Source organism: Mycteria americana, chromosome 3 (genome assembly GCF_035582795.1).
Source record: "Mycteria americana isolate JAX WOST 10 ecotype Jacksonville Zoo and Gardens chromosome 3, USCA_MyAme_1.0, whole genome shotgun sequence".
Classification (NCBI taxonomy): Eukaryota; Metazoa; Chordata; class Aves; order Ciconiiformes; family Ciconiidae; genus Mycteria; species Mycteria americana.
Window position 1 is genome coordinate 6,439,148 of NC_134367.1, and position 26,003 is coordinate 6,465,150.

General features: G+C 44.2%; 1 protein-coding gene across 4 annotated transcripts in view; it reads left to right on the forward strand.

Moving 5' to 3' along the window:
* Window positions 1-3,621: 3,621 nt before the first annotated feature.
* Window positions 3,622-26,003, forward strand: part of RUNX2 (RUNX family transcription factor 2) — a 163,610-nt gene continuing 141,228 nt past the window's right edge. Inside the window, exons 1-3 of one of the 4 annotated variants that reach the window (XM_075497764.1) lie at window positions 3,622-4,658; window positions 11,804-11,960; window positions 17,598-17,702. In XM_075497764.1, coding sequence (XP_075353879.1) covers window positions 4,362-4,658; window positions 11,804-11,960; window positions 17,598-17,702 — 559 coding nt within the window. In that variant the 5' untranslated portion in view covers window positions 3,622-4,361. The remainder of the gene's footprint in view (window positions 4,659-11,803; window positions 11,961-17,597; window positions 17,703-26,003) is intronic. The other 3 variants (XM_075497763.1, XM_075497766.1, XM_075497765.1) reach the window with 3 other exon arrangements.

The following is a 26,003-nucleotide window of genomic DNA, read 5'->3' on the forward strand; positions in this document are numbered from 1 at the left end:
ACTGGCATTGAAATTATTTATTTAGGGAACATCATCCGGGTTAGAATCTTTCCAATTTGACAATTATTTTTCATCTTGAGCAGACCATGCTTACACCAGGAGCGTGCTGGGCCCATGCTTTATAAGTGTAACAGTAAACAAACTCAGCGCTCTTTAAAACATTACCTTTTTGTCCCAAAGCAATCTCATTATGGCTGTATTCATAACATAGTTTCAAGTAAAAAAGCTAAAAGACAATCGAAATCGCAGCAAACGTAGCCGTACTAATGAAAATCTTAGTTTGTAAAGTGGACCTGAAGGTGTTTGTTGAGACATAATTTGCCATGCAAGCACATTTTTTCACTAACCTCCTACAATTCTCTAACATCTTAAAATATGACCCATTTTGCAACCAGTGCTACAATTCCGAGAAGTTCTGAAATAAAACCCGAGGAAAGCCGAGCAGCAGGGTTGCTCTCTATTTCAGCCAAATCCATGCCAAAGTTCCAGATTATACATATCATAACATAAATTACTATTTCTGAAAAATCCTGTCCAGCTTTTATGCAGGTCCATAAACATTACTGGTACTTTTATTAATTTGTCCATAACCATTTAAATAAAATTCTAGTGCTCTGAGCTGTGATCTGTTCCAGGCTGTAGTAAGTTCCTGTTAAATGTGTAAATGTTCAGCAGAAAGATATTTTTGCACGGAGACTGAAAATCAGCTGTGCCAGATACCTGAAACTTTGTTAGGGCGTTGAGTGGAAAATTTTATTTCGACATTATAAATAACCATGGACTATTTTAAGTGACCTTACACTGGTAGTGTCCAATAACTTATTTTAGTTTATCCTAATTAACTTTTTATTTTATTTTAGTAGGAAGAGAGGCGACTGTAAAACTTTTAGTGTGACTAATTAAAAGTGGAAATGTATCTTCTTGTTTGAAATAAAATAAATCAAGATTGTCAGGCTTATATAGTCTTTGGATATAAGACAACCTCTTGCCTTCTTTCTAGCACCTTTGGAATGGCTCTAATGGAATGTATTTCCCCTCTGGCTAAAGGAGGGGGGGAAGCCAAAAGAACCTACGGTCATAAACATTTTACCAAAATAATTATGAAAAAGTATATTTTCTGTATGGCAACTGTAGCAAACCAGAGCTTCTGAATACACTGGTCTTTAGAGGTGTCGAGTAATTGTCCTTTGGAAATGCCTGTGGTCACTTTTGGGGAAAAGCAGATCCCTATGGTTGTCGGAGAAGCGGGGCGAGCTCAGGTGGGGTTTGCGGTGTGATCCACAGCGACTGCATTTTCACAACGGGGCGGAAAACTTCCACGGTCCCTCCAACATGGGACCAGGAAAAGAAAAGGAAAAAAAAAAGAAAAAAGGGGGGGGGAAAAAAGAAAGAAAAAAAGGGGGGGAAAAAAGAAAAAAGGGGGGGGGGGAGAGAAAGAAAAGAAAAAGGGGGGGGGAGAAGAGGACATCGATCCCTGCGAGGCAGCGGGTCAGGGGCTGTTACTCCCCATTTTACCCGTGGGACAGCCCCGAGTGGGTGCACGACTGCAGAGCGCGGTGCTCGCCGCGCCGCGCGGAGCGGAGCGGAGCGGAACGGAGCGGAGCGGAGGCGGCAGCCGCGGTGCGCGGAGCGAGAGCTCTCCCCTGTGACCGAACGTCAGATCTTTTCTTCTTCTTCTTCTTCTTCACAATCGCAAACGGAAGGAGCAGCGCTGCAGCCCGGCTGCCGCCTTTGCACGCACCTTCCCTCCGGGCAGAGCCGGGGGTTTTGCCCTCATGGGGGGGCAGAAATTTGGGGGGCGGGGGGGGGGGGAGGCGGCCGGGGGTGCGCGGTGGGCAGCGCTGCCGGCCCGGCTGGCGGAGGGCGCGGAGGTTCCGCGGGGCGCGGAAACAGCACCGGGGGCGAGGGGGGGGTGTCTCTTCACCCCCCCCCAGCCCCCCCGTGCCCATGTACGTGGGGCCGCCGGGCTGCTTCGCTGTGCTTTCCGCGGAGGGGCAGGCGGGATAAACCCGGCTTTTCTGCCGGGGCAGGGTGCCGGACTTAGGGTTTGTAAAAGCTCCGTGAAAAGGACGCGTCCCCCCCCAACACCCTCCCCCCCCCCAACACAGACAGACAGACAGACAGACAGACACCGCCCCGAGTGACACACAGGCGGCGAGCAAGGAGCGCACAGGCAGCGCCGACTTTGTCCAAGAAGGTGGAAGCAGCAAGTAAAGCCTTAGAAATTAGAGGGAGGGTTGTGATAGGTCGTTATCTGCGCTGGGAGGCGTTTACACTATTTTACCATTGGGTATGTAAATTGTTTTTAATAAGATCTGCCCTTTTTTTTTTTTTTTTTTTTTAAGGGAGAAAACAAACCAGACTCCCTTTACCTTAATAGTCTGAGGGGGGTTTTATAGCTTTCATTCATTCAAGGAAATGGTTTAGGCTTTAGACTACCGGAGACTTAGCAAAAAAAACCCAAAAAAACCCTTGGCACCAGATTATTCTTACTATTATTATTTTTTTTTTTTTGCAAACAAGATTTTTCATGCCTTTTTTTTTTTTTTTTAAAACAAACAAGCTCAAAAGTGTTAATGGAAAAAACCCGGAGAGAAGTGGAGATCGGAGAGCGTCTCCTGCTCCCCCCCCTCCCCGTCCCCGTCCCCCTCCCCGTGGGTGAGAGCGACTTAAAGCGAAGTTTCTCCTCCGGGGGGGATGCACATTGTTGTATTTATTTTGAAGGCTGAGGACTGAAACACCACGTGCTGCTGACTCTCATCAGCATAATGATCGACTTAGCCAGAGAGTCCTGTATATATAAACCACAAAAACCTAATCATTAGAAATCCCAGCCTCCAAAAAACCACATTCAGGACAAAAAAACTGTGGCTTTTTTTTTTTTTTGGTTGGTTGTTTTTTTTTTTTTTTCGGCTCCTTCATCTTCCCCGACTTCAACTTCTTGGGACCCAAAAGAAGTTTGTTGGGTTTTGTTGCTTCTTTTTTTTTAAAAAAAAAAACAACCCGATTTTTCAGAAAGAAAAATAACTCAAACAAACCGACATTTTAATGATTTTTTTTGCTGCTGTTGTTCATCAAGGGCGGAAAAAAAAAGAGATTTTTGTTAGCCTATTCAACCCAACGGACTTGGATCCAGCAGCGACTTAATTAAAAGGACCGGACTGCACCGAGGCTGCCTTTTCCCAGATTTACTTGGTCATATTTTAGAAATCAGCCTAAGGAGGGGTGTTTTGGAGTGTTGGGGTTTTTTTTCCAACTATGCTCCCCGCTTTTTTTTCCCTGGCAATCCGAAAGTTCAACTTTTCCTAAGTCCTGATCCTCCCAAAGGAACCGGCTGAAGTCTCTCTTTTAATTATTAGTCGTGTGACTTTCCTCTTCACCCCAACAACCCCAGTAACTCTCTTTCCACGCCGAAATCGCTTGGGGAGCGCCTTTTTTTTTTTTTGCGGGGGGGGAACCCCACTTTTCCCAAGCCCCTTCCCGAGCTCCCGCTTCCCTCCGCTTCCTGAAGCCAAAGGCAATAAGCGGGGGAGCCCAGCGGCTCCTCGCCTCTGTCCCAGCGAGACTTCTTGTTTGCTCCTTTTCTCCCTTTTTTTTTTTTTTTTTTTTTTTTTTTTTGGTCCGGAGGAGGAAGATTTCTTCGGAGGAAATCGGGACGTTCCCCTGAACACCCCCTCTCCGGGTGTGAGAGTTACGCTCCTCTTCTGGCGGCCGCCAACAGCAGCAGCCCAGGAAGCTGAACCCGCAGCGAGTTTTCCTTCTCCCAAGACAACCTTTTGCAAATCCGAAAAGGAAAAGAGGACGGGGAAGGGAGGGGAAGAAAAAGGAAAGAAATTCAAGCACTTGAGGGAAGAAGCGGTGGCTAGAAGGAGGGAAAAGAGCAGAGAGACTGTGCAAGAAGGAAGGAAGGAAGGAGGAGGAGAAGCAGCAGCGTTTTGCAGCTGGGCAGAAGCCGGGACCATGCAGTTTCCAGCCGGGCTTTGCTAAGCGGGGCAGCCCCGGACCCCACAGCCAGACTCTGTCTCCTCGCTGCTCCAGGCTGCAGCTGCCCGCGGACCGGCATCGCCCCCCGCCCCGTCCAGCTTTCTTTTAAAAAAAACCCAAACAAAAACAGACTGAGATTTTTTTTTTCTCGTGCGTTTAATCCTCTCCTGTTTTTTTTTTTTGTTGGGGTTTTTTTTTTTTTTTGCCTGATTTGCTTTTTTGCCCCTTACCCTCACCCCTCCACTTTTTCATTCACCCCTTTTTTCGCTAGATATATTTTTTTTTACAACCCACACCCCCCACTACACGCCTCCTCGAGCGATCCCCCTACCGCTCCCCCCCCCCGCCCCCCAATTCGCTAACTTGTGGCTGTTGTGATGCGTATTCCCGTAGATCCCAGCACCAGCCGGAGGTTCAGCCCCCCCTCCAGCAGCCTGCAGCCCGGCAAGATGAGCGAAGTCAGCCCGGTCGTAGTAGCCCAACAGCAGCAGCAGCAGCAGCAGCAAGAAGCGGCGGCCGCCGTGCCCAGGCTGCGCCCCCACGATAACCGCACCATGGTGGAGATCATCGCTGACCACCCCGCCGAGCTGGTCCGCACCGACAGCCCCAACTTCCTCTGCTCCGTGCTGCCCTCGCACTGGCGCTGCAACAAGACCCTCCCGGTGGCATTCAAGGTGAGACACCCCCTCCCGCACCGCCGCTGCCCGGGGCTGCCTCCCCCCGCGCCGCGCTTCCTCCCGCAGAGCCGCCTCTGCCCCCGGCCCGCAGGGGCTTCTCTGCCCCCCCCCAGTCCTGCAATGCCTCCCGTGCTCCCCGGCCCGCAGGGGCTTCTCTGCCCCCCCCCCCCCCCCATCCTGCAATGCCTCCTCTGCCCCCCCATCCTGCAATGCCTCCCGTGCCCCCCCGGCCCGCAGGGGCTTCTCTGCCCCCCCCATCCTCTTGTGCCTCCCGTGCCCCCCCGGCCCGCAGGGGCTTCTCTGCCCCCCCATCCTGCAATGCCTCCTGTACCAGCCACCGCCCCCCCACCCCCCAAATCTTGGAGTGGCTTCTGTATCCCGTCCCCGTCCTGCTGTACCCCCCGTCCTGCACTCTCTCAGTGCTCCCCCCGTCCTGCTGTGCCTCCGGCCCCCCCCGTCCTGCAGCAGCCTCTGTGCCCTCTGTCCTGCAGTGCCTCCCGTCCCCCCCTCTGTCCTGCGAAGCGTCCTCGCCCCCCACCGCCCCCTGTGCACCCCCCGCAGTGCCTCCCGTAGCCGCCCCCCCCGCCCCGTCCTGCAGTGGCTCCCGTGCCCCCCCCCCGCGTCCTGCTCCGCTTCCTGTGCCCCCCGAAATGCCCGCTCTGCCCTCCCGCCTGGCCGTGCCTGCTCTGCCCCCCTCACCCTTGCAGCGGCCCCGGTGCCCCCCGTTGCGATGCGCCCCGTGCCCTCTCCCGCCCGCCCCGCCGGCACGGCGCGCACCCCCGGCAGCCGTCCCGTTATCTCCGTCCCCGCGGGGCAGTGCCGGCGTGTCCCCCCCGCAGCCGTGGGCACCCTGTGCCCCCTCAGCAGCACCCCCGGAGACACCCCCTTCTCCCCGCAGACCCTCTCCTGGGCTTTCCTTTAAAAAACCCAACTGCTTTCCCTCCCGGGGGATTCACCCGTCGGCCGGAGCTCGGTGTGGGGGTGCGAAGTGGGCCACCCCCCCCCCCCCGAGAAACTCAGTACCTCACCCACGGGGGTGCCCCCGCTTCCCTCCCCGCTCCCGGGGGTGGGACTGGGGGATTTGGGGGGGCTTTGAAGCGTGCTGGGGGGGCTGGGGTCCGAGGGTCAGGCTGGGGGTGCTGGGGTGGGAGAGAGGGGGCCGGGGCTTTGCCCCCCTACCCCAGAGGCAGCCCGGGCTGAGACGGGGCTGGGAAGGGGGGGACGGGGCTCCTGGGGGGGGACGGGGCCCCTTCACTTCTCCTGGTGGACAAGCGAGGAAGTGTCTGGCCAGAAGACGCTCTCCTTGGCAGGGCTCACACGTTTAAATAATAAAAATACCACCCCGGTCTGCACCGGGGATGCTGCTTTTAATTTTCTGTCTACATCCCCACGGCGTGCTAATGAGAGGAGAAGATTTTTTTAAAAACTGTAATAATAACAACAATAATCGCGTGCTTTAAAACAATTTTCCTCCCCTAGCAATATTTGAAAGCGTTCCCCCTGGAGTTTTCTCTCCCGTGGCCTTTGGTAGGGAGAGGGCGATGGCTCGGGTGTCCCAGGGCACCTGCCAGAGCGGGGTGCGGGGTCGGAGCCAGGGTGGGGTGGCCCTGCGAGGGGCTTATCGCTCCCACCCCCGCTACGTGAAAACTAACGCGCCTGGAAATTGCTCAAAAGGTAGAAGAGTTTGGAAACAGTCTCACCCGGCGTGTTTCCAGAACGTCGCCTTGTTCTTGTGTTTCCCACTTGCTGGCCAGGTTATCACGGCCATTTATCGGGGAAAAATTAGGAGAAGCGGTTAAATGAGCTGGCATTAAAGTGACTGGTGATGAAGCTTTGCTTCGAAAATGTAATAGGGGTGCAGATTAGAGTTGACTGAAGCGCTCTTGTTGGGGGGAAGCAGCCTGGAGAGCCCGGAGCTGCGGGGGAACCCTTTGCACGGGGCCTGCTTGTGTGGGTCGCGATGGTCGGACTAAGTGGAAATGGCAGAAAAATGGGGTGTCTTCTGTTTTTGTAACTCGGCGTGGCACTCAAAGGCTCTCTAGGTGTGGGTCACGGTGGTTCTGATTCACAGGGGCTGCGGGGGAAGGAGGAGGAGCTTTCAGAGCATTGTGATTATAATTTAATTGAGCATTAGATTAAGTTGGTATTATAGTTACTCGTTAGAGAAGGGACACGAGAGCTCTTACGTTATTGTACTCGCACTGCAGTTTTCATTTGAAACGTCTGAGCGTTCTCCTACCTTACAGCAATTCAAAGGATGCGGTCGCAGTTCATTAGAATAAGGGAAAGATCTGAACTAAATATTAAAGTATTCAAAATATTATTACAATAAGAATACTTACATGTGATAGAAGGATAGAAAAAGGATTAGACCATTTCCCAGTCTTTTTGTGTTCATATACATCTACTTATTCATGTCGTATACTTGGGTCCTATATTTGATCGCTGACAGGGGGGTAGAGATCTGACCCATTTACTGCTGCGTCGGGAGTACGCATTGCCCCTTGCACCCTTCTGCTGCGGGTGCATCTGTGCTTTCACATGCAGTATGCGACGCCTACTTTTTAAAATATGCCGAAGATATATACGCCCTTATTTACCGGTAAATTAATTTGAAACTCGGTTTGAAATAATTCTGACAGTTTAAAAAAATGGATTTCATTTTTCAAATGTAACTTGCCTGCAGCCGTCCAGTACTTTTAGAGCAAAGAAGCTGCATGCATCATACAGTGAAACACTCGACTGTGATGTAACAGAATGGGAATTGTCTCTGAAAAGGAAAAAAAAGACAGATTTGGGCTATAGAAATCTCAGCTAAAGAGTAACTTGAAAGTAAAATAGCTCACAGACAACACACTTTTTGAAGTTTTATTGGCAATAAATAATATGTCGATGATAATGTTTTGAGTGGTGTGTTAAGTGTGTCATAATTCTCTCACAGAGATCTCTAGTTAAAAAGTACTCTCGATATAGCACTGGTTTAATTTAAAAAAACAGATATAAATCATATGCAGGAGAGGAAGTATGTTATAAACAGTGCTGGGTTTGATTATAATTTTTTGAAATAATGTTGGCTTAGTATTAGATTTGAATTTTAAGTATTTGTATTTACACGCACTGGGGAGGGAGTCCGTGTTGAGAGTACTAACTAATCAGATGATTAACGCAAGCTGGTTTTGTGGGGAAGAGTATTAGATGTGTACCTATTAATATAGCTCTAACTATCTAGTGATATTCCAGCATAAAAGAAATAGATATTGCGCACCCGGGTCCAAATCATATTCACTTCTTCATCGTAATAGCCAGCAGTACTTTATTCGAGTAGAGTCGTCAGAATTTGGCCCCCTCTTTATGTGTCCGTCTGGGAGCTTTTACTGAAAGTCGTAAAGACCCCAATTGCCACGTGAGATGTTACATGTGGCTCCTGTATGATGCTGATAGTAGCAAAGAGCCTTAGTGGACCTAAAGGCAGGGGAAAAAAAGGGGCCGTGAAGTCTCAAACCTCTGCCCAGTAGCACCACAGTAGTTAAGGGGCTGTCAGCATTTCCACTCCAAACCCCAATTTTCAGAGTTTATAACTCAGCTGTTTTAAATAGCTTCAAGCTGAAACCTGCTGTATAAATTGTCAGCCCAGATGTATATTTTGAAACAAAAAGTAGCGCAAATCAGCTATTCTGTTTTAAGTTACAGAACATTCAAATATTTTTAATAGTATCAGATGCTCTTTTGGCAATCTCTGGAAAAGGCCTTCTCAAACACGGAAGATTTTACATTCAGAGGCTGTTTGAATTCAGTGTTTCGCAAGAGAAGTTGTGGAAGTGGCAGGTATCAATGTTTGAGAGGAACTCTTTAGCATGCATGCTAGCTTTTTTTTGAAACAAGCGTTTTACTCTGCGGACAGCCTTCGTACCTGCTGTTGTAGAGTAGGTTTGCTTCGTGCTTCTAACTTCCGTCTTCAGGGTACATACTTGGGCCAGTTCAAACCCCACTGGACCAAAACTGGGCAAACAGGTTGCCTAACCAGACGAGAATTGTGTTATGCAAAAAATACATAGTTATTTTCAACTTGTAAGAATTGGTTAGGTTTTATTTTGTGGCTTCGTCCGACTTCGTGTACCTTTTGGAGCTTTAGTTAAAAAAAACCCAAAACGCAAAAGTGAAATCTACCTTTAATCAACAAAACGGGTCGGTAGTTTAATACGGAAAATAAAGATTTTGAAATAGTAGAGATATTTATGTTCGAAGAATAGGTAAGGAATATGCACTGTGGGTACTTTTAATCTTTAATTTTTTATGCAGTCCTTATTCATTTCACAGTGCACTCACAATGCTCTTTCTAAGAATATGTAAATAATTTTGGATTGATACATGGCATCGAATTGCCAAGTCAAGGTTTATGCCAACAGTCTTTCAGTATGTAAAGTTACGTTTTAAAATTCTCAAAATTATGTGTATTTCTCCAGGTTTCAAACCTGTTTTGCAAAGCTTTTTTCTAACCAGTGCTATTATGTGTGTGTGCAATAGTCTTCTGGCAATTTCATGGCAAAAAAGTATGAAATTATGAAAAACCAAGCATTTTACTCCTGTGGCATAGCAGGGGAGCTTGCCATGTAATAGGACTTCCTTTTATTAGCCAAAATTTTTCTTTTCGCCTCTGATTTGAGTTTGCCTTTTCCTTCGGCCTTCTCCTAATGAGACGCGTAGCGATGGTGCATCATACGGCATCAAAAAGCCGGTGCATTTTAGTAAGGATGCAGTTCTTGATGAGGTGCGAGCAGCCCGCTGGCTCTGGCAGCGGCACGTGCAGTTTCAGGCTGATGTCTAAGCTGGCAAATTGAACTGACGTCGGCGAGTGGAAAGGCGAGGGAGGAAACCCCTGAAAAGCACCGGGGGACGGGGGGGGCCTTTCAAGAGGTTTTGCTCCCTCCTGCCCAGGTGTCGCAAGCTGTGCCCGTGTTCGGGAGACGGGTCGAGACGGTGACGGGATGCCGCTGCCTGCTCCGTGCTCTCGTTACCTAGAGAGAAGGAGGTGAGCTGAGGCTGCAGTCATTTCGCTCCCTCTTCCGAGGCCCCTGGCAGACTCGCACTTCCTCCTGTGCTCTCGGCTTCTTTGCATTTCTGGAGTTAACCTGATTCGTTGTTGTTGTTGTTTGTTTGTTTCGTGAGATATAAAAAGCACAGGTTGCACCTCGCCTGGATGCTAATGTGCGTGACAAGACTGTCCAGAGGTAGCGTGGTCTATCGCAAATTGGGAAGGGAGTGTTTTATAAGTAGTCTCAAGCCCCCACGCTTTAGAATTTAAGCCAATATCCGCTTATTAAGGGTTAGAGTCAGCTCTATAATCCGTTCAGCAGATTATTATTTGCTATTTGATTATTATTTATTATTCCTCACACCTCGCTTTGAAGCCATCAGACCTGGTTGCTGTCGGACCCAAGGCAGGGAGCTAGTGGGACCTCAGATCGTATCCACAACGGTGGTTCCTGTGTTTTTATGTTCAGGGACGTTCATATCACTTTAAAGTAAGATCTTTGCTTGATAGACAGAGACCTCACAGTATTTTGTGGCAAAACTCAGTTTACAGTTTTGGGTCGTATTACCTGGTGTTTTATGGAAAAACAGAAAAGCACCAGGGTAGATCCTTTTTATACAGCGTTTCAACTTTGCTTTCTTCTTTCTCTTCAATATTTCTTTTAAATAAGACGAGCTGTAATTTTCAGTAATATAGTCTATTTTAAATATTTTCAGATTTTGTATACCTTTGTCATTAATTTTTATTGGTTTAGAGAAACATTGTACAGTGCACTGGGCCACATAATGCTCTCCCTATATATTCAGAACTCCTCATTCTTCCCACTCAATTAATAATAAAGTGCAACCTGCAATTATTAGTTTCAGACAGGATCGTTTATGGGAAAGACATTTCAAGCAGGGATATGACCAAACGTAATATATATTTCAGGAGACAGAATAAATTACTCTGAATAATATAAAAAGCCATATCTGACCATGTAAACTGGCAGAAACTGCAAGGGGACAGACTTTGTATTTCAAGATTATTTTTTGTCAAGTTAGAGCTCAGCCGTGCAATATTTGTGAATCTCTTTGTGTTATAAATTTATTTCCAGCATCGGTATTAGCTAACTGGGCAAAAGGAAATTATTTTCTTGATACTTTTGTGGACTTCTTTTACCCCAGGTGAAGAAACATGTATATTTTCTTCTTAGTAACTTAGTATTCCTGTTTAAGTTTATTTTTACTTTAAAAAGTCACAGTGCAGTAACACTGTAGGTATCCCTGGTGTTTTCAAATTAGAAGACAGGAGCTGTCTACTCGGTGGCATTTATCTAATCAGATGTTGGAGCACTACACAACCACTGAAGCATAAAAGTGAGACTATCAGCTAGTTGAAACGTAAGGAGAAATACTTTAATATCTTCTGTTCACCCGTCCTGGAATCTGAGGGAGGTATCAGCGCTAACCACATGCGGCTCTTGCGAGCGCTCTGAAAATTTACATGCCTGCAAGGAAATACAGCTTTTGTTTTATATTGCATCTGAAGAGTTTGAATTCCAGCCATGACGTGCTCCATCGCAGCAGGGTGTTGGGTGGAGAGCTTTGTCTGCTAATGCCCCTGGTGCCACTCCTGGGATGGGTAGATGGGGATTTCTCTCTAGCTTGAAGTCTGAGGAGCTCCGGGGTCAAAGTGATGGGTGCAACCACCAGAGAAGTAGAACTGAATCTGGGTGATATGGCTGCTAATAGTAATTTCTAACTTTCCATTTCAAATGCGCTCCCGCGTATAATTAATGGATACGAGCCATACCTCATGTTTTCTCGCTGGTTGCTAAGAACAAAGTTGGCCTTCAGGAAGCATTAAACCATACAGTCTACATAAGGACGTTGAATGTTTCTGAAGAAATGTAACAAAGGCTATGAGAAAGGGAGACAATACAAGATGTTTCTTTGTTTGATGTGGCACTTTGTTCTGTGTTCAGCTAATACATGACTCGTCACCACAGCGGGCTGGAGAAGCTGCCGCAGAGCTTCGTAATGAGCATGGCAGCCTGTAAAGCTGGGACGGAGACACGCGTTTTCAAAGTGTTGCTTCACGAGTTGTGGTTGTCTTCCCCTTTTACCAGGTGGTGGCCTTAGGAGAAGTGCCTGATGGGACAGTGGTCACCGTCATGGCTGGAAACGATGAGAACTACTCTGCAGAGCTGCGAAACGCTTCTGCCGTGATGAAGAACCAGGTGGCCAGATTTAATGACTTACGATTTGTGGGCAGAAGCGGAAGAGGTAGGCCACTGCATTTTACGTGTCCATAATGAAGTAAAAACAATGTCTAGACGTCAAACTTACTTTGCAATGAAATACTGATCAGTGTGTAAATACATCGCTGTCGGCCTTTCGTTTGGAGGGATGAATGCACGCTTTATTTGCAAACCTCAGCATTTGTGCAAACCAAGTTAAGAGTTTCTCTTAAGTTTTTCTGACTCCTCAAGTCTCTGTACGTTTTCATGAGACACGGATTTTGAAAAATGATTCACAGAATACGCGCTTCCCTATTTTAATCACACAGTAAAGACAGAAGGAAATGGGGGTGTTGGTGATCTGAGTTCGGTGTAGTCTGTGTAGTTCTGCGAGTGTATCTCAGGCCATGGCAGTGAGAGATGGTGAATTCCCTTTAGTGGTAGAGCTGCTTCTGAAGTTGTTGTAGAAGACCTATAATTAAGGGGATTTTGCATATCACATGTGCTATAGGTTATATTCTTTAAGGGCTTACATCTTTAAGGGCTTACAGCTATTGGTAGAAAGCTTTCCCTGCCCTTTACAATCAAACTGCATATGACCTGCAAAAATAAGCCGTACTTTTCTTTTTAGTAAACGGGTTGACTTTTTATGAATTGTTGGTAAGCTCCGGCTTGAACTAAATTTAACCTTTACTTTAAATGACAGGGTAACTTTCAGGTTGGTTTTTTGAAGATGTAGAGTGCTGTCATTGTCTTCCAGCTGTTTAGGAGCTTCCTATAATCTGGAAGCTGCCCTGCACTCATAGAAAGCCTTTGTAATCATTGCAAGTTTGCAAGAATTCCTCTTTCAGAGTCTTGTAGCTGCTTTCAAATTTGAGGTAATGATTGAAAGGATAGCTTGAAGGAAGCTGGCACTTCAGTTTTTGCTGCAGGAATCTTCAGTGGGGTTTGTTTTATCAGTCATTGATTCAACCTACGTATTTTTTCCTTTATGTATTTTGAGGTTATTATTCATTTTTTAAACTAGCCCTGCATGGGGCAAAACAAAGCAATAGAAGCTGAACAAGTGTGTTGGGAAATTAGCAATAAAGCTAATTTTACAGTAATATTCTTTAGAAAGCAGTTGTAATTCATCTTAAGGAAGGAAAGAGTATTTGTCCAAAAAAAAAATTAAACATATTACAGAGGCCTAGATAGGCTAAATCAGTCGGCACACTTTTACAATTACAAGTGCTTTGTGAAAGTGATTCCATAAGCGTGGCTTGCAATGGCGATTTTTTATTTTAGTGACCTGGCCAACAATTCTCTTCACCATTTTACAACTTGAAAAGTATCGATAATAAAGAATAACTTGAAATACAGAATAACTATCGCAAAAGTAAGGCAATATAAGTATGGAGTTTATTGCCCTTGTGGATAAGGTGTTACCTATCTCTTCCATTTGTCTTGCTTTCTTTCAAAAAACCAGTCTGCTTTGTTATTCTGCTGATGGATTAGGTTTGAAAGTTCTCTGGCTCCATCACTACTGCTGCCTTACAGTAAAAGTTCAGTAGTGTATCAGTCTTTCCGTAGTGCTGAAAAAGAACTGAAATGTGATGTACTACCTCTGATCTGTGAATTTCATTTGAAACCTATGATATATACCTTTTATTAAAGCATAGGAAATGAAATAGAGGGCCTAAAGCCTCAGCAGATACGGCTACAGACACATACAAACACAAACCTCCTAAAGTTTGGTTCCAGGAGTTTAATTTATATTTGTATCTAGCAGACTTGGAATAGACTTTTTCTCTGATCAATCTGGGTAAAATCTATGGAAAAGCGATAGTGTACTTTTCAAACCCTCGACATATTTATTTAAGAGACTTCAAAGAAAAACAAAGGGTGTGCACTGTTTTACTATATTGGCTTTCTGAGTTTTGGCTAGTTTCCCAAATAGCAATTTTTATATTTAAAAAAAAAAAGGGGGGGGGGGGGAGAGAAAAAAGACAGACTTAACTGCTTGCAGACTTTTCACGCATGGAAGATGAAGAAAGCTTCTTTTGATGAAGTGTAATTATGTCCAAACAGAGCTGACCCCCTCCCCCTATATTTCTTATGATCTTAACGGAAGAAAGTAGGGCTTTTCCTTTGAAGCAGCCGGGACTCGGTGGAGGATCTGAAATGCTGCATTCTGCTGCCAGAGGCAGGATGGAGAAATTGGTCCAGACTTGTCTTCCAGACTTAGAACAGAGAGGGGGAGAGCGAGCGGGAGAGAAGGAGAAAGAGTTATCATTAATGATAGATTTTTAGAACTCTGCTTAAAATAGCAGGGAAAGAAAGCAGTAGTTGCAAACAGAAGTGAGAAAGCTCCTTACATAGACAAATATCAGTAGATACAGGTCTTGAAATAGAACAGGAAAAATAAACTAATCAAGAAATTATTTTTCAGTGGCGAGAAACTAATCCACACCTGTTCCTGACTTTAGATTTACATCTTTCTAAACAGCTCGCTCTTTGATCTCTGTATCTCTAAATTTGATTGTGAAGTCTGAATCATCAACTTACCACTTCACCTCCTCTCCCACGTTTTTTCTTGCTTCCCATGGCTCAATGGAGAAACTTGATTTTTATACATATTAATGTTGCTTGCCTGACAGAAGCTTCACGTTTTTGTTTGTATAATTTCTCTTAAACACCTTTGCTGGATTCATAAGAATAAGTAACCGGGACGCTTTATGTGAATGCAGAAGTTGTTTGTATGTGGTTTTCAGGCGGTAGCTCACTTTTATGAGCCCGATCGACAGCACAGAGAAGAAAGAATTCCTGTCTTCAATAAGCAAAGGATCATAACCTTAATTTTGTTGCGTCCTGATACTTTAATCACATTAGCATCTAACTGAAAAAATATGCAACGCACACAAGCTGCTGAGTCTCCTTTCAAGCTAATTTCTGGGGTTTGCCTTGTGCTTCAGCATATGTCCATCTCGTCCTCCTCTGTGTCCGCTCGGCTCACATGTGTGAATAACAAAGAATGCACAGTTTAGACACACTGAAGCAATAGTGCCAGATGACTGCTTGGCTGGGGAGTTTAATAAAAGAGAACTACAATTAGTCTTTAGCCTCTAAAAAGGGATAGTTGAAATGACTAAGGGCCATAAAGAAAGGTGATAAAAAGTGCATTAAAGGATTTCGTAGCTGAGGAGGGATGGCTGTGAAATAGCTGTGGAAGGCATAAGCATCACTGAAACGGAGGACCTTAAAAATTTATTTTGTTCTTAATCGTGTAATATGTAAATCATCTCTTGAAAGCTCTGGAACCCGAGTGCGCTGGCAGGGCCACGCAGCTCCCCGCGATGAAGCGATGTGTTGTTTGATGAGTGTGAGGGGGCTTCATCAGCGTTACTTCATTCATGCTTTGGTTTAGCAGGATCCCAGTTAGGGAACAAAACCAGTTTCCCTTTCAAATTAGATGCTTACCTGTTCAGCTGAGGCTGGCTGAGAGGTGACAATTTAGAAGTGCTCACAGGCGAGGTCCAAACGTAGCTTTCATATATTAAGGAGTGCATTTTTTCTGGCCACTGTATCCTGTTGAGATCTATTTAATGTAAGAAAATCATGCAGACGTGATTTTAAAGGGTCTTACAAACAGTATATTTTGTTAATTCTTAGTCCTGATAGACTTTTATACTGATACGACATATAAATAGAACGGTAGCATCAGAAGGTGAAATTCTTCATTCAAAAGTATATGGAAAATCCCTTTAGTTTCTTTGTTACTAATAAATATTCTCCCCATTTCATATGGCTATCTGTGATCTGAATGGCGTCATCACACAATTTCATAGTCAGAACTTTTTGGCATGATAGGCTGGCACTGAAGGAGGCCTTAAACCCGTCCCTGGTGAATTTATATATATCCCAGCAATAGGCTGAATTCCTATTTGGAGAGGGATAAAAGGCACGGACCCTTTTCAGCCCTAACCAAGCAGGCGCGGAGGCACTGTGTGCTTCAGCAGGGCTGTTGCTGTACGTCTGCAGGCTGTACACGCTGTACGCTGGCAGGACACACAGTTTACCTCTGGGGACGGCGGACGGGCAGGACTGGATGTCCTACATACACCTACATCACCTCCTGTGATGATCCCTCTCAAAAGATCTGAGAAAGAATCCGTTTCCCAATGAAACCGGGGAAAGGCACCTTCAGCCACGCATCCCCACCGAGGCAGAATTCAGCCTCCTGAGATCTGTGCACCTTTGCTGGGGTCTTGAGCTCCCCTCTAACCTTGCACCTCTCGGAGAGGTGGGCACAGCTGGAGCACAGCTACACCTGGAAAATCATTTTACTCTAAATGACAGTTATATTTCCTTAAAAAAAATCCACGTCACATTCTAGTTTGTGGAAAATATAGCCAAGACAGTTTGAAGTTGCACTCCTGATAATAAATGATGCGTGTCTCGGGCAGGTTTGGGGGATATACGACTTGGACCAGAAAGAAAGACCAATTACTAGGTTTGACAGCCAAAGCTCTGTTCTGTATTATGCCTTATATATAAGCTGTTCTATATTAGGCTCGAAAAAACTGCATTAAGTTTGGGCTGTTACATATCGTTTAAGATTTGTGTCTTGGTTGAATGCGGAGTTCAGCAAGAGGAAAAGCCCTTGCAACAAAAATGCACGTATACACAGAGGGAGGGGGGAAAAAAAAGAGAGTTTTAAGTGTCTGGTAAAGTAGCAGCTTAAATGAGCATGAAGGCTGAAGATTGCTGACTGTTTTATTGAGTCACTGTTGTACGCCCACCTTTTCCTGTCTTGAAACAGTTTTCAGTTTTGACTATCTGACATGACTAACCGTTGCATATCTAACAGATTACAACTGTCAGTGAGTCTCCCGAACGGGGGCCAGTGCCTTGTGAGAATGTGCGCTCAGACGCAGGCAGCTCCCTTTATTTATTTCTTTTTAACGTTTTCATTCAGCTAAAGGCTGCGGATGATCTTGTGCAATCTCTGCCTGAATTCGAACTTTGAGAAATAATTAAAAAAAAAAGGCAGACTTAGGATAGCAACGTACGTGCACACAGCAGTTTCTCACCCTCACGGGAAAGTTGAGGGCTTTCTTAGTATTTCATAGACGCAATATATGTAGGGGAGAAAAGTCTGTTCCAGTAATAATGATATCATCATATTACCCCTGGCATACGAAGGACAGGAGACACTGATTCCCTGTTAAAGTGACTCCCAGGAGGAAAATATATTCTTTCCTCATCTTATTGTAGTCAAGTCAAACAAATGAAATGATAAAACTGTGTGAAGTAAATAACATGTGGCCACATTCTGCTCTCTGTCACACAGCTGCAAAACTGGAGTAAATTTTTAAATTGTCTGACTTGCTTTGGATTTACACCACTTTCAATACAGCAAAGAATTTGGCTTGTCCTCAGCAGTGAATCAGTTTTGTTCTGTCATTGTATGATGACCCATTATTAAATAAGGAACATTTAGATTGTCAACACATGGACGTATTCTTGACATAGAGTAAAACTGAAGGGGAGGAAAACTCCTATGGTCAGTTATGTTTTTAATTTTCACGATTGTGGTAACGACAGGGAATAATTTTAAACGTCTCTGATTCTTCACTGAACATGCATGTGACTGTTTTCATGTTGTAATCACTCATTCCTTGTTGTTTTTTTCCCTTTGTAGGGAAGAGCTTTACTTTGACAATAACTGTCCTGACAAATCCCCCCCAAGTCGCTACATACCACAGAGCTATAAAGGTTACAGTGGATGGGCCAAGGGAGCCAAGAAGTGAGTATTATATTCTTACTTTTGCACTTATGTCTTCTTAATTTTGTTTAACAGAGACCCATAAATGAAGTATGTATCTTTGTCAAACATTGGTTCTTGCTCAGCAAAATATGCAAGCGTATGCTTAATTTGGAGTCTATTGGACCACACACATACTTGCATTAAACGCACACTTAAGTGCTTGGCTGAATTTGGGCAATCACGAACCTGATTCTCATTCACATCAAGGTCTTGATACATTATCTGCCAGTGTAAATGAGAACTAAACCCACGATATTTATATATAATCTGATTTAAGCATAATAGATACAATCCTGCAACATGCTGAATTCCCTAAACTCCCGTAAGCTTCCAACTAAAGACATTTAGAGGAAAATAGGAGACTGATCTTTCAGGATCAGTCCTAGCACAGAGAGAAATTATATAATATAGTGCCTTTTTGTTTGCCCTTAAATTCTTTTGCCATCAGATAATTAATGCACCTGGTTAATCTCATCATACCTGAAATTGGTTTTCAGCTGTGGACTCATCATAGACCCCTGGGGGCCAAAGAAAGATAAAAACCCAGTATATCAACAGCGTGGTCTTTGTTTCTTATTTGTGCACAGAACATACATTTTATTTTAACCTAGTCCAGCAGATTTTCACTCAGCATGTTTACCTGATAGCAATGCACTTTCTAACTTACTAAGAATCTGTTTGCAATGATCACTGGCTATATTTTTATGACAATTGTGTTTTGTCATGTTCTAGCATTTTTATGGGTAGCACTTATTTTTAGATACAGTCAAGTCTGGTTAATCTATCATGATTTATACGGCTGTCTCGCTGTCTAGCACATTTAGCTAGTCTCACATCGTATGGGTATCAGTGATGAGCCTGTTCTGGAGTTTTTCTTAATCTAACTAGAACGGCTCTTTCTAAATTGATTGGATTAACCAGGTATAGCTGTATTTAAATTACATTTAGAGATTAAGAATTATTTGATGAATAACCACATTTAAAAAATCCCTATAATGGAAGCATCTGAAATAATTATTTTGCCTTTGATCTGCACATACAAATGACACCTTTAAGGAGCTTTCATGGAGTTTTGTTTAAAATACCACAGAGACAGAAGAAGTAGAAAGATGTAGACAGAATTCACGCAGTTAAGTGTTTCTCGTGCTAATACACGCTGCGGTGTCACCTCCTCTTACACTGAGAGACGGGAACTGAAATGCCTTCTGTAAGAGCTGTCCAGGCTGTAGAGTTTCACCTGGAATAACAGATAAGAAAAAGGAAGTAGCTATGGATAAATTTCATTACGTAGATACTTGTGTTGCTACCTGCTCACAGCTGAGGTGTCCGTCTGTCACAGCAAGGAGATTTGTATTCTGTCTTCTCTCTCCCGAGCTGAATCAGTTCCCATTTTTAATTTTCACCTGTAGCTGGTGCTCCCTGTAGCTTACCTGGAGACACCGGGCAAACCGCATTCATGGAGTAAAAACCAGGGAATAAATTATGTATCATTTAACCATTCCCATTTGGAGACTGCGTCCATGTGTGTATTGAGGAAAAGAGGAAATCTCCCGGCAGAGGACACAACCGCTGTGAAACAGCAGAGCCGTTTGAAAATGATGTGGAGAATAGCGTGGGCTACCCTGGGTAGCACAGGCAGGGAACCTGCTTGCATTGGGGCTAACCATTTTGGTGATCAGTGGATTAGAAGTGAGGCTGTGTTCCTATAACTCAATAAGATTTCCAAGTTCTGCTGGAGTTCTTTAGTTTAGACCTGAAAGGCCTCTGTACATGATACCTGTCTGCTGTTCTCATTGAATAGCTGAACCTAGGAATGCTCAGTAACTTAGTTCTTATAGCCTAGATGGAGTTATTGTGTCTTTCGTCATCTTTTTTTTTTTTTTTTTTAAGAAAGCCAGATTTGAGCTTGAATGTCCATTTGAATTGTAATATTTTGGGTAAATACTTCGTGAAGCCCTACTCTGGGGCCAGTTTGGTTCTGTAAGTTCTGTTATCGTAGTCTGATACTTTCAAGGCTATGACACCTCCAGAACGACTAGATATTAAACTTGAATTTTCAGGGAAAGAGTAGCTCCGGTTAGTCGTGGGAGTTTCACTGAAGTTCTGCTTTCTTCTGAGAGCCCCTGCACTCGTGTAGATTTATTACTGTTTGGTAGTAATCGTTCCAGAAGTGTATCTGGCATTTACATTGCGTAAGGAAAATTAGGTGATTGGGGGCAATAAGGAATTCAAGTCAACGAGCAGCTCTGATAGCAAATGTGTTTTTCTTAACAAATTATGTATCAGCAAATAGTGCCCCTCTCTGCCAGGATCTGTATTTCACTTCGACATCTCAAGCACGTTACCCTAGTTTTCCTCTCTCTGGCAGCTCAGCCAGAGCTGTCACATCACAAACAACTTTTTTCTTAATATACACATCTGGCGTTGGCAGTTGGACCAACTTCATAAGAGCACATGATCATCATTCATTACAAGATTAAAAAGTACCCCATGGCATCATTGATGTTTTTTAACTTTGATCTTTTGCAGTTGTGATTCATCTCAGTTATAAAACTTCCTTTTAAAGGAACACAACCGATGACTTATTAGAACCTTCATTCTAAGTAGCGTAAACATAAAATTATGCACATCTTTACAAAATGTCATTTACTTTGTTGCCAGCTTATCATTTTAAGACATGACATCATGCTTTAGATCGTGAATTTGTAAGGCTTGTTTACAGGCAAGGCACTCTGACCTTCTGTTGGCAAGTTGAGTCGAGCGAACAAATGCTGCGTGCTTGCCAGCAGCAGTAGGAGCAGCAGCAATACCATGACAGATAGCACAATCATTTAGAACCTGACTTTAAGAGCGCTGAACAGTCGTGGCATGCAGTGACTCCAGTTGGTGTTTTGGATGCTCAGCACTTCAGAAAGTCAGGTTCTTAAATGTAAGTAAGTGCCATTTAGTCGTATTAAACATATGCTTGTAGTAGCTTGCTGCCTTGCCTCTCTGTTATTATTTTAAAACATTTTAATAGAGACAGTGATGTCAAGTTGCTCTGTTAGGAAAACCTGCCCATTTCTATATGAGAAAAGGTCTTCTGATGATTTTTCCTTGGGAAAGATCTATTTATTTTTAATTACCTATTTCAGTCTGTCTAGATTACCATCCAGGGCCATCTACTGTGTTGCACAGTCCTTGTGCTGGATTGAGACAGCGCGTTGCACTCTGAGTGATGGAGTCTAGAGACGGGGTTGTATAAGATCTTTGGGAATCATTGGGAAATCCTGCAGATATTTTTCTCTCCTCATATCCAGGATAAAACCTCTGCCATATGCACATCTTAGCCAGCAGAGCTGCCTTCCAGCTGGGAAGGCTGAAAGAAGTTTTCCGGAGAAATAAGTTGTCGTGAGGTCATAACTGACTGGCAGATAGCAAGAGATGTCTGTAAAGGAATTTAAAAAAAAAACATAACAAAAAACCCCCAAACTTTTACCTAGGCCCCCTTTTAATGCTTTGCCTTACCTCATTACAAATACAGAAATAATGATTTGCCCTTCCATAGTGGTACCTTTAGAGTAGGAGACATGTCCTCCTTTCTGGCTGCTTTTGGTAGAAACCCAGTCAGGAGGGAAATCATAAGGAAGGAGGGAGAAGAAGTTTATATATTTTTACATTTTGCCTGGCTTCCAAAGACTTGACTTTGTGTCTAATTAAACATAGTCTCCAAAGTCACCGACCACAATTTTCTCTATCAGCTTGAATGGAAGAGTGGTTCTGAGCTTTGAACTGAAGCATTTTGGTAGAAGAAAAACTGCTCTATTTCATTCAGCTCCCGAATATTTCTCGGCTGCTGCAGCTTGCAAGGTGCACACGTGATGAAAGGTATGAGCAAACATCGCCTTTTTGTCTGTGCACGCTGCAGAAGCCAGTGAAAGCCAGCAAGACGTTCTGCTCAGCCTTTGTATTAACTGTTTGGCGGACCCAGCTTATAAAACACAGATAAGTGATTGAGATTTTTGACATTCCTGGACTTAAAACCATACCAGTTTTTAGGAAGTTCTCCCTCTTTTCTTTCAAAGGGAGAGGGTGGAGGGATAAGTCTGGGGCTAGTGGAATGTGCTTTGGAGTAGAACAGCTTTAAATCTTTCAGTTTTTTTTTTTTTATTTTCTTTTTCTTTTTTTTTTTTTTCTTTTTTTTTTTGTTGACTGCCTGTCAGGAGCTGGGCTGGTGGCCAAGCAGGAAATGACACATCGAGAGGCATTTGTGTTGTGCAACATTTTGTGGAACTGATGCAAGGATACATTGTCTGTTTACGCATTCCTCTGCTAACAGCCTGCATGGCAGTAATTTTATTCAGGGACACATGGCATGCTACAGCAAGGAGCTAGATCCTTAACATCTCTTTATGCAGAATTATCACAGCAGTTAAAACACGCTGTGTGTCCCCCGTTTAGAATATTCTCTGGCTTGCCTTCAAAAACCACTCTACCAGCCCCCTTCCTTCCCAAGAATATATTGATTTGACTGGGTTTTTGCACTGTGGTAAACTGGGGCAGTGCAGAGAGAGAGAGTTTGCAGAACAAGAGGAAATTTTACAGGCAGGTCCTACTTCGTGCATCAACCTCAGACTGTAAATGTAGCGTTGCAGTTTTTTCAAGTGATGCGTTGCGCATGGAACACGGAAGTTTGCATCTGCATGGTTTTGGCACGGCGAGGAGGGTTTGAATTAAAGGCAATGCTAAATACCCTGAGATACGATGAACGAGTCCTGGGTTTTCATCCAAACTGAAGTTAGAAAATCTGTGACTCGCGCTGGTGTCTTTCAGAGTGACAAATCTCTACTGAGATCAGCTGGGTTATTCCGGATTTCTCCCAGCGTAAGTGGGAGCAGAGGAAGGCAGGGTGGGCGGTCTGGTGGTTTGCTCTAAATGACTTTGTAAAGCTTAACGTTTGCGTTATAATGCCCCTTTGTCAGAAATGAGGCAAAATGTGATTATGCAGCCAAAGAAATGTTCAGCGTGGCTGTGCTATGGGGTTTAGGTTTTTTCTGTGACTATCGTCGGCATATTTGAGCGTGACCACAGTCCACTTACAGGCTGGGACCTGACCTCCTGTGCTCAGGTCCCCGGTAAGGAGTTGTAGTGGTTCTGATTTCAGTGGTACAACACCAGGTCCTTTTTCCAGTGTAAAATGCAAGACATCATCGTTTCCCTCACTATCATTTGCTGCTGGTTTATTTTTCCAAATGTGTAATTTCACAAAACCATACTAGTTGGGGACTGGAGCTCCTGAGCGTTCCCACAAACTGTAAGAAACTGGTGGGATGATTCAAGTGTTCCTCATCAAAGGTGGCAGACACTATATGCCAGTGGTTTAGGTTTATGTTTGAGATGGGTGTGTAACCCGCAGAGCAGAGCTTCTTACAATTACTGCGACCACGATGCATGCCTCTGGAACAAGGTGACCAGGAGGCTGTGGGGGGTGGTAGCTGCATCCCAAAGACCAGTCAGTTCTTGTTTTTTTCCAGTGCAGCTAGAGAGGGGCTGGTGCCTAAAAACTCCTCGTCTGAGGAACAGACTACGAGAGTAAAAACAATTTCTTTTCCGGTGATGATAACTTTTATCTGCTGGTGTAGTGCGCAGGGTAAGATGAAAGCAAAACCTACTTAATGCACTCATGGCTTGAATTCATACGCTTGCAGTTCTGAAATCTCAGTGATCTACATGACACCAGCTAAGTCTCTCCATAGGAGGACATCGCTGCCCAGGGACGTGACAGAGTGACCATGTATTCACTGTTACGGGGAGAGGGAAAAGACCTGTAGAAGATTATGTAAAACAAATGGGCAAGTCTGAGCATAAAACCATTCCCTAAGATGTCCTCACCGATAGTAATGCAGTCGCGGTTTGTATTTGTCAACAGAACAAATCGTTTCCATCCCATTGTGGAGGGAACACTGCTTCCAAACAGTTTATTCCTAGTACATTCGGCATCTATGATGACCATCACAGTGTTTTTTTGATATTGCAGCTATTGCTGTTTGTATTCAAAAGGTCTCTCCAAGCTACAAATAAAATCATGGCCCCACTGTGCTATAGTTGTGCTGCATAGTCATAGGGTAAGAAAGTTTTGCCCTGAATAGCTTACAGTGTCTGTTAAAAATAAGGATGGGGAAAGGCGTTATAACTAAACAAATTAAGTTGACGGTGGAAGTGAGTTCATTCTGTATCTCCATACGGCGTGACTAAGAGGAAAGGAAAAGTGAAAGCCATTTTTATAAGTCTATGACTCTACTCCATGAAGGTACTGTGGAGGAAGATGGTATAAAAAAGGCATTAGAGTAGCTTTCCACAGACCATTTTGTTCCATGCTTTCCTCCCAAGAGAACTTAAACTCTTGTACACCTTCACTTTTGTGATGCATTTAGCTTGTTGCTAATAATATAAGCATTTCTTTCTCACACTTCAATGTGGCACCTCTTATGCCTCTCCCTCCACTTTCTAAATTGGGTTGGGAAGTAGGATACGGGGCAAATATGTTTGGGAGACGCTGCATCAGAGTAGTGTAAGTAGAGTACTTATGTAGTTCTTCCTTGCTGGCAATCCCAAATTTCTGTATAAATTTTGTGTAAAATTTAGTTTTATTCTCCATATAAACTTCATTCTCCACTGAAACATGGTCATCCCAGACGTGAAACACAGATGCTGATTTAACCAGACAAGGAATGCAGAAGAGGAAATGAGGAAGAATATCATACTTAATTGAAACTTCAGGGGAAGAAACTTAGTAATGATCTCATGCTGCAGTACGTTCGGGACACCGGAAACCTTACTCTTATGAAGAACTGGGTTCCTTAATGCGTGTGTCTGCTTAGATCCCCTATTACATATCTCATCTACCGTAGGCCAGCTTACTCAGCACAATAGTGGCTCACTGTTGACTGAGGGTGGCTTTCAGCTCTCCAGAAATTAGACAGATAGGGTAGGTTTCCTCTGACGTGAATGAAGAGACACAGGCACTTGCAGAGAGTGATTCATCCCACCCATCTTAATGCCTATCTAAGAGTGCAATGCATTGCCCTTTAGAGCTATCCGTCCCTTTCCATTGATTATAAATGGAGGCTAGATGACTAACCTAGACTAGGGAACCTGGTTTTGAGATGGCTGAAATCAGATGAGGTTATGAGATATTCTAGTCCTAAGGTGTACCTAATGACTGCTGTGAATGTCAGACAACCTGAGTTAGCTTTAAAGCAGGGAGCTCAGGTAGTGATAGCAGTACAGTCACAGATAACATGGAGCTCCGCATGGGTTAACCACTGTTTGCCCACCTTCTTGGGTGGATGCTTTGTCTTCTGTTGAACTATGAACAGTCCACGCTACATTTCTGACAATGTAAGGAATTGTTTAAAGCTGACTTGGAAGTGTCTATACAGCTGCCATAATGAGCGCAATACAGACGTACCTTAAAAAATGATGCGATCTGCTAAGGCACCATTATCACTTCTTGCAGGATTTCGGTAGTCAAGTACCGCTCAGGTCCTGCTCAGCTTGACTTGTGTGAACTGCTGAGATGAAAACTTAGGTTATTTAGCTGTAGGCATAGTATTCAGTAAGATTCTCACACTAACTAAAATATTGCAGCTGCATAAGAAACAATATAAAGGTGATAATACACTTTATAGGTGTTACCTTTAGGTGAAGAATATTGGGGAACACATTTAAAGATTTTCCTAACACTGGGAAATACATACTGGGAAATGTTTCCAATGTTCCTGCTTTGCATCAGAACATATTAATTGTTCCTTCCTTCTCCAAACTTAACATGCTGCCCATTCTCCTTTGATTCTGAGATGTAATCTTTCCCACAGCGTGGGAAGGCAAACCCTTTTACCTGATTATTGCCGGCATTACTGTTTTTTGCTTCCATCACTCTTCCAACTCTTGTATGTGCGTTTTGTGAACTTTACTCCCACTTTATAATACCCTGCTTCTTTAGTAGCCCTGCTAATTTAAATTCAGGATGCCAAACAGGTATTAATCAGGGTGCTTACAAGTGTAGAATCTGCTTCCTGCCTGTCTGTAATCCATGTGAGTAAGGCCAATTAGTTGTCTGCTTCCTTAAATCTTCATATGCTTTCTCATTCTAGCATTCCTGCAGTAGTAGACACGGTCTTAAATGTCACGTGCAGTCAGAGGCACTTGACGGTGTTTCGTTTCATTGCTCTTAGGGCTCAACAGGAAAATCATCACCTCCACAAGCACCACAGAATTGTGCTGTGGAAGAAATGGATG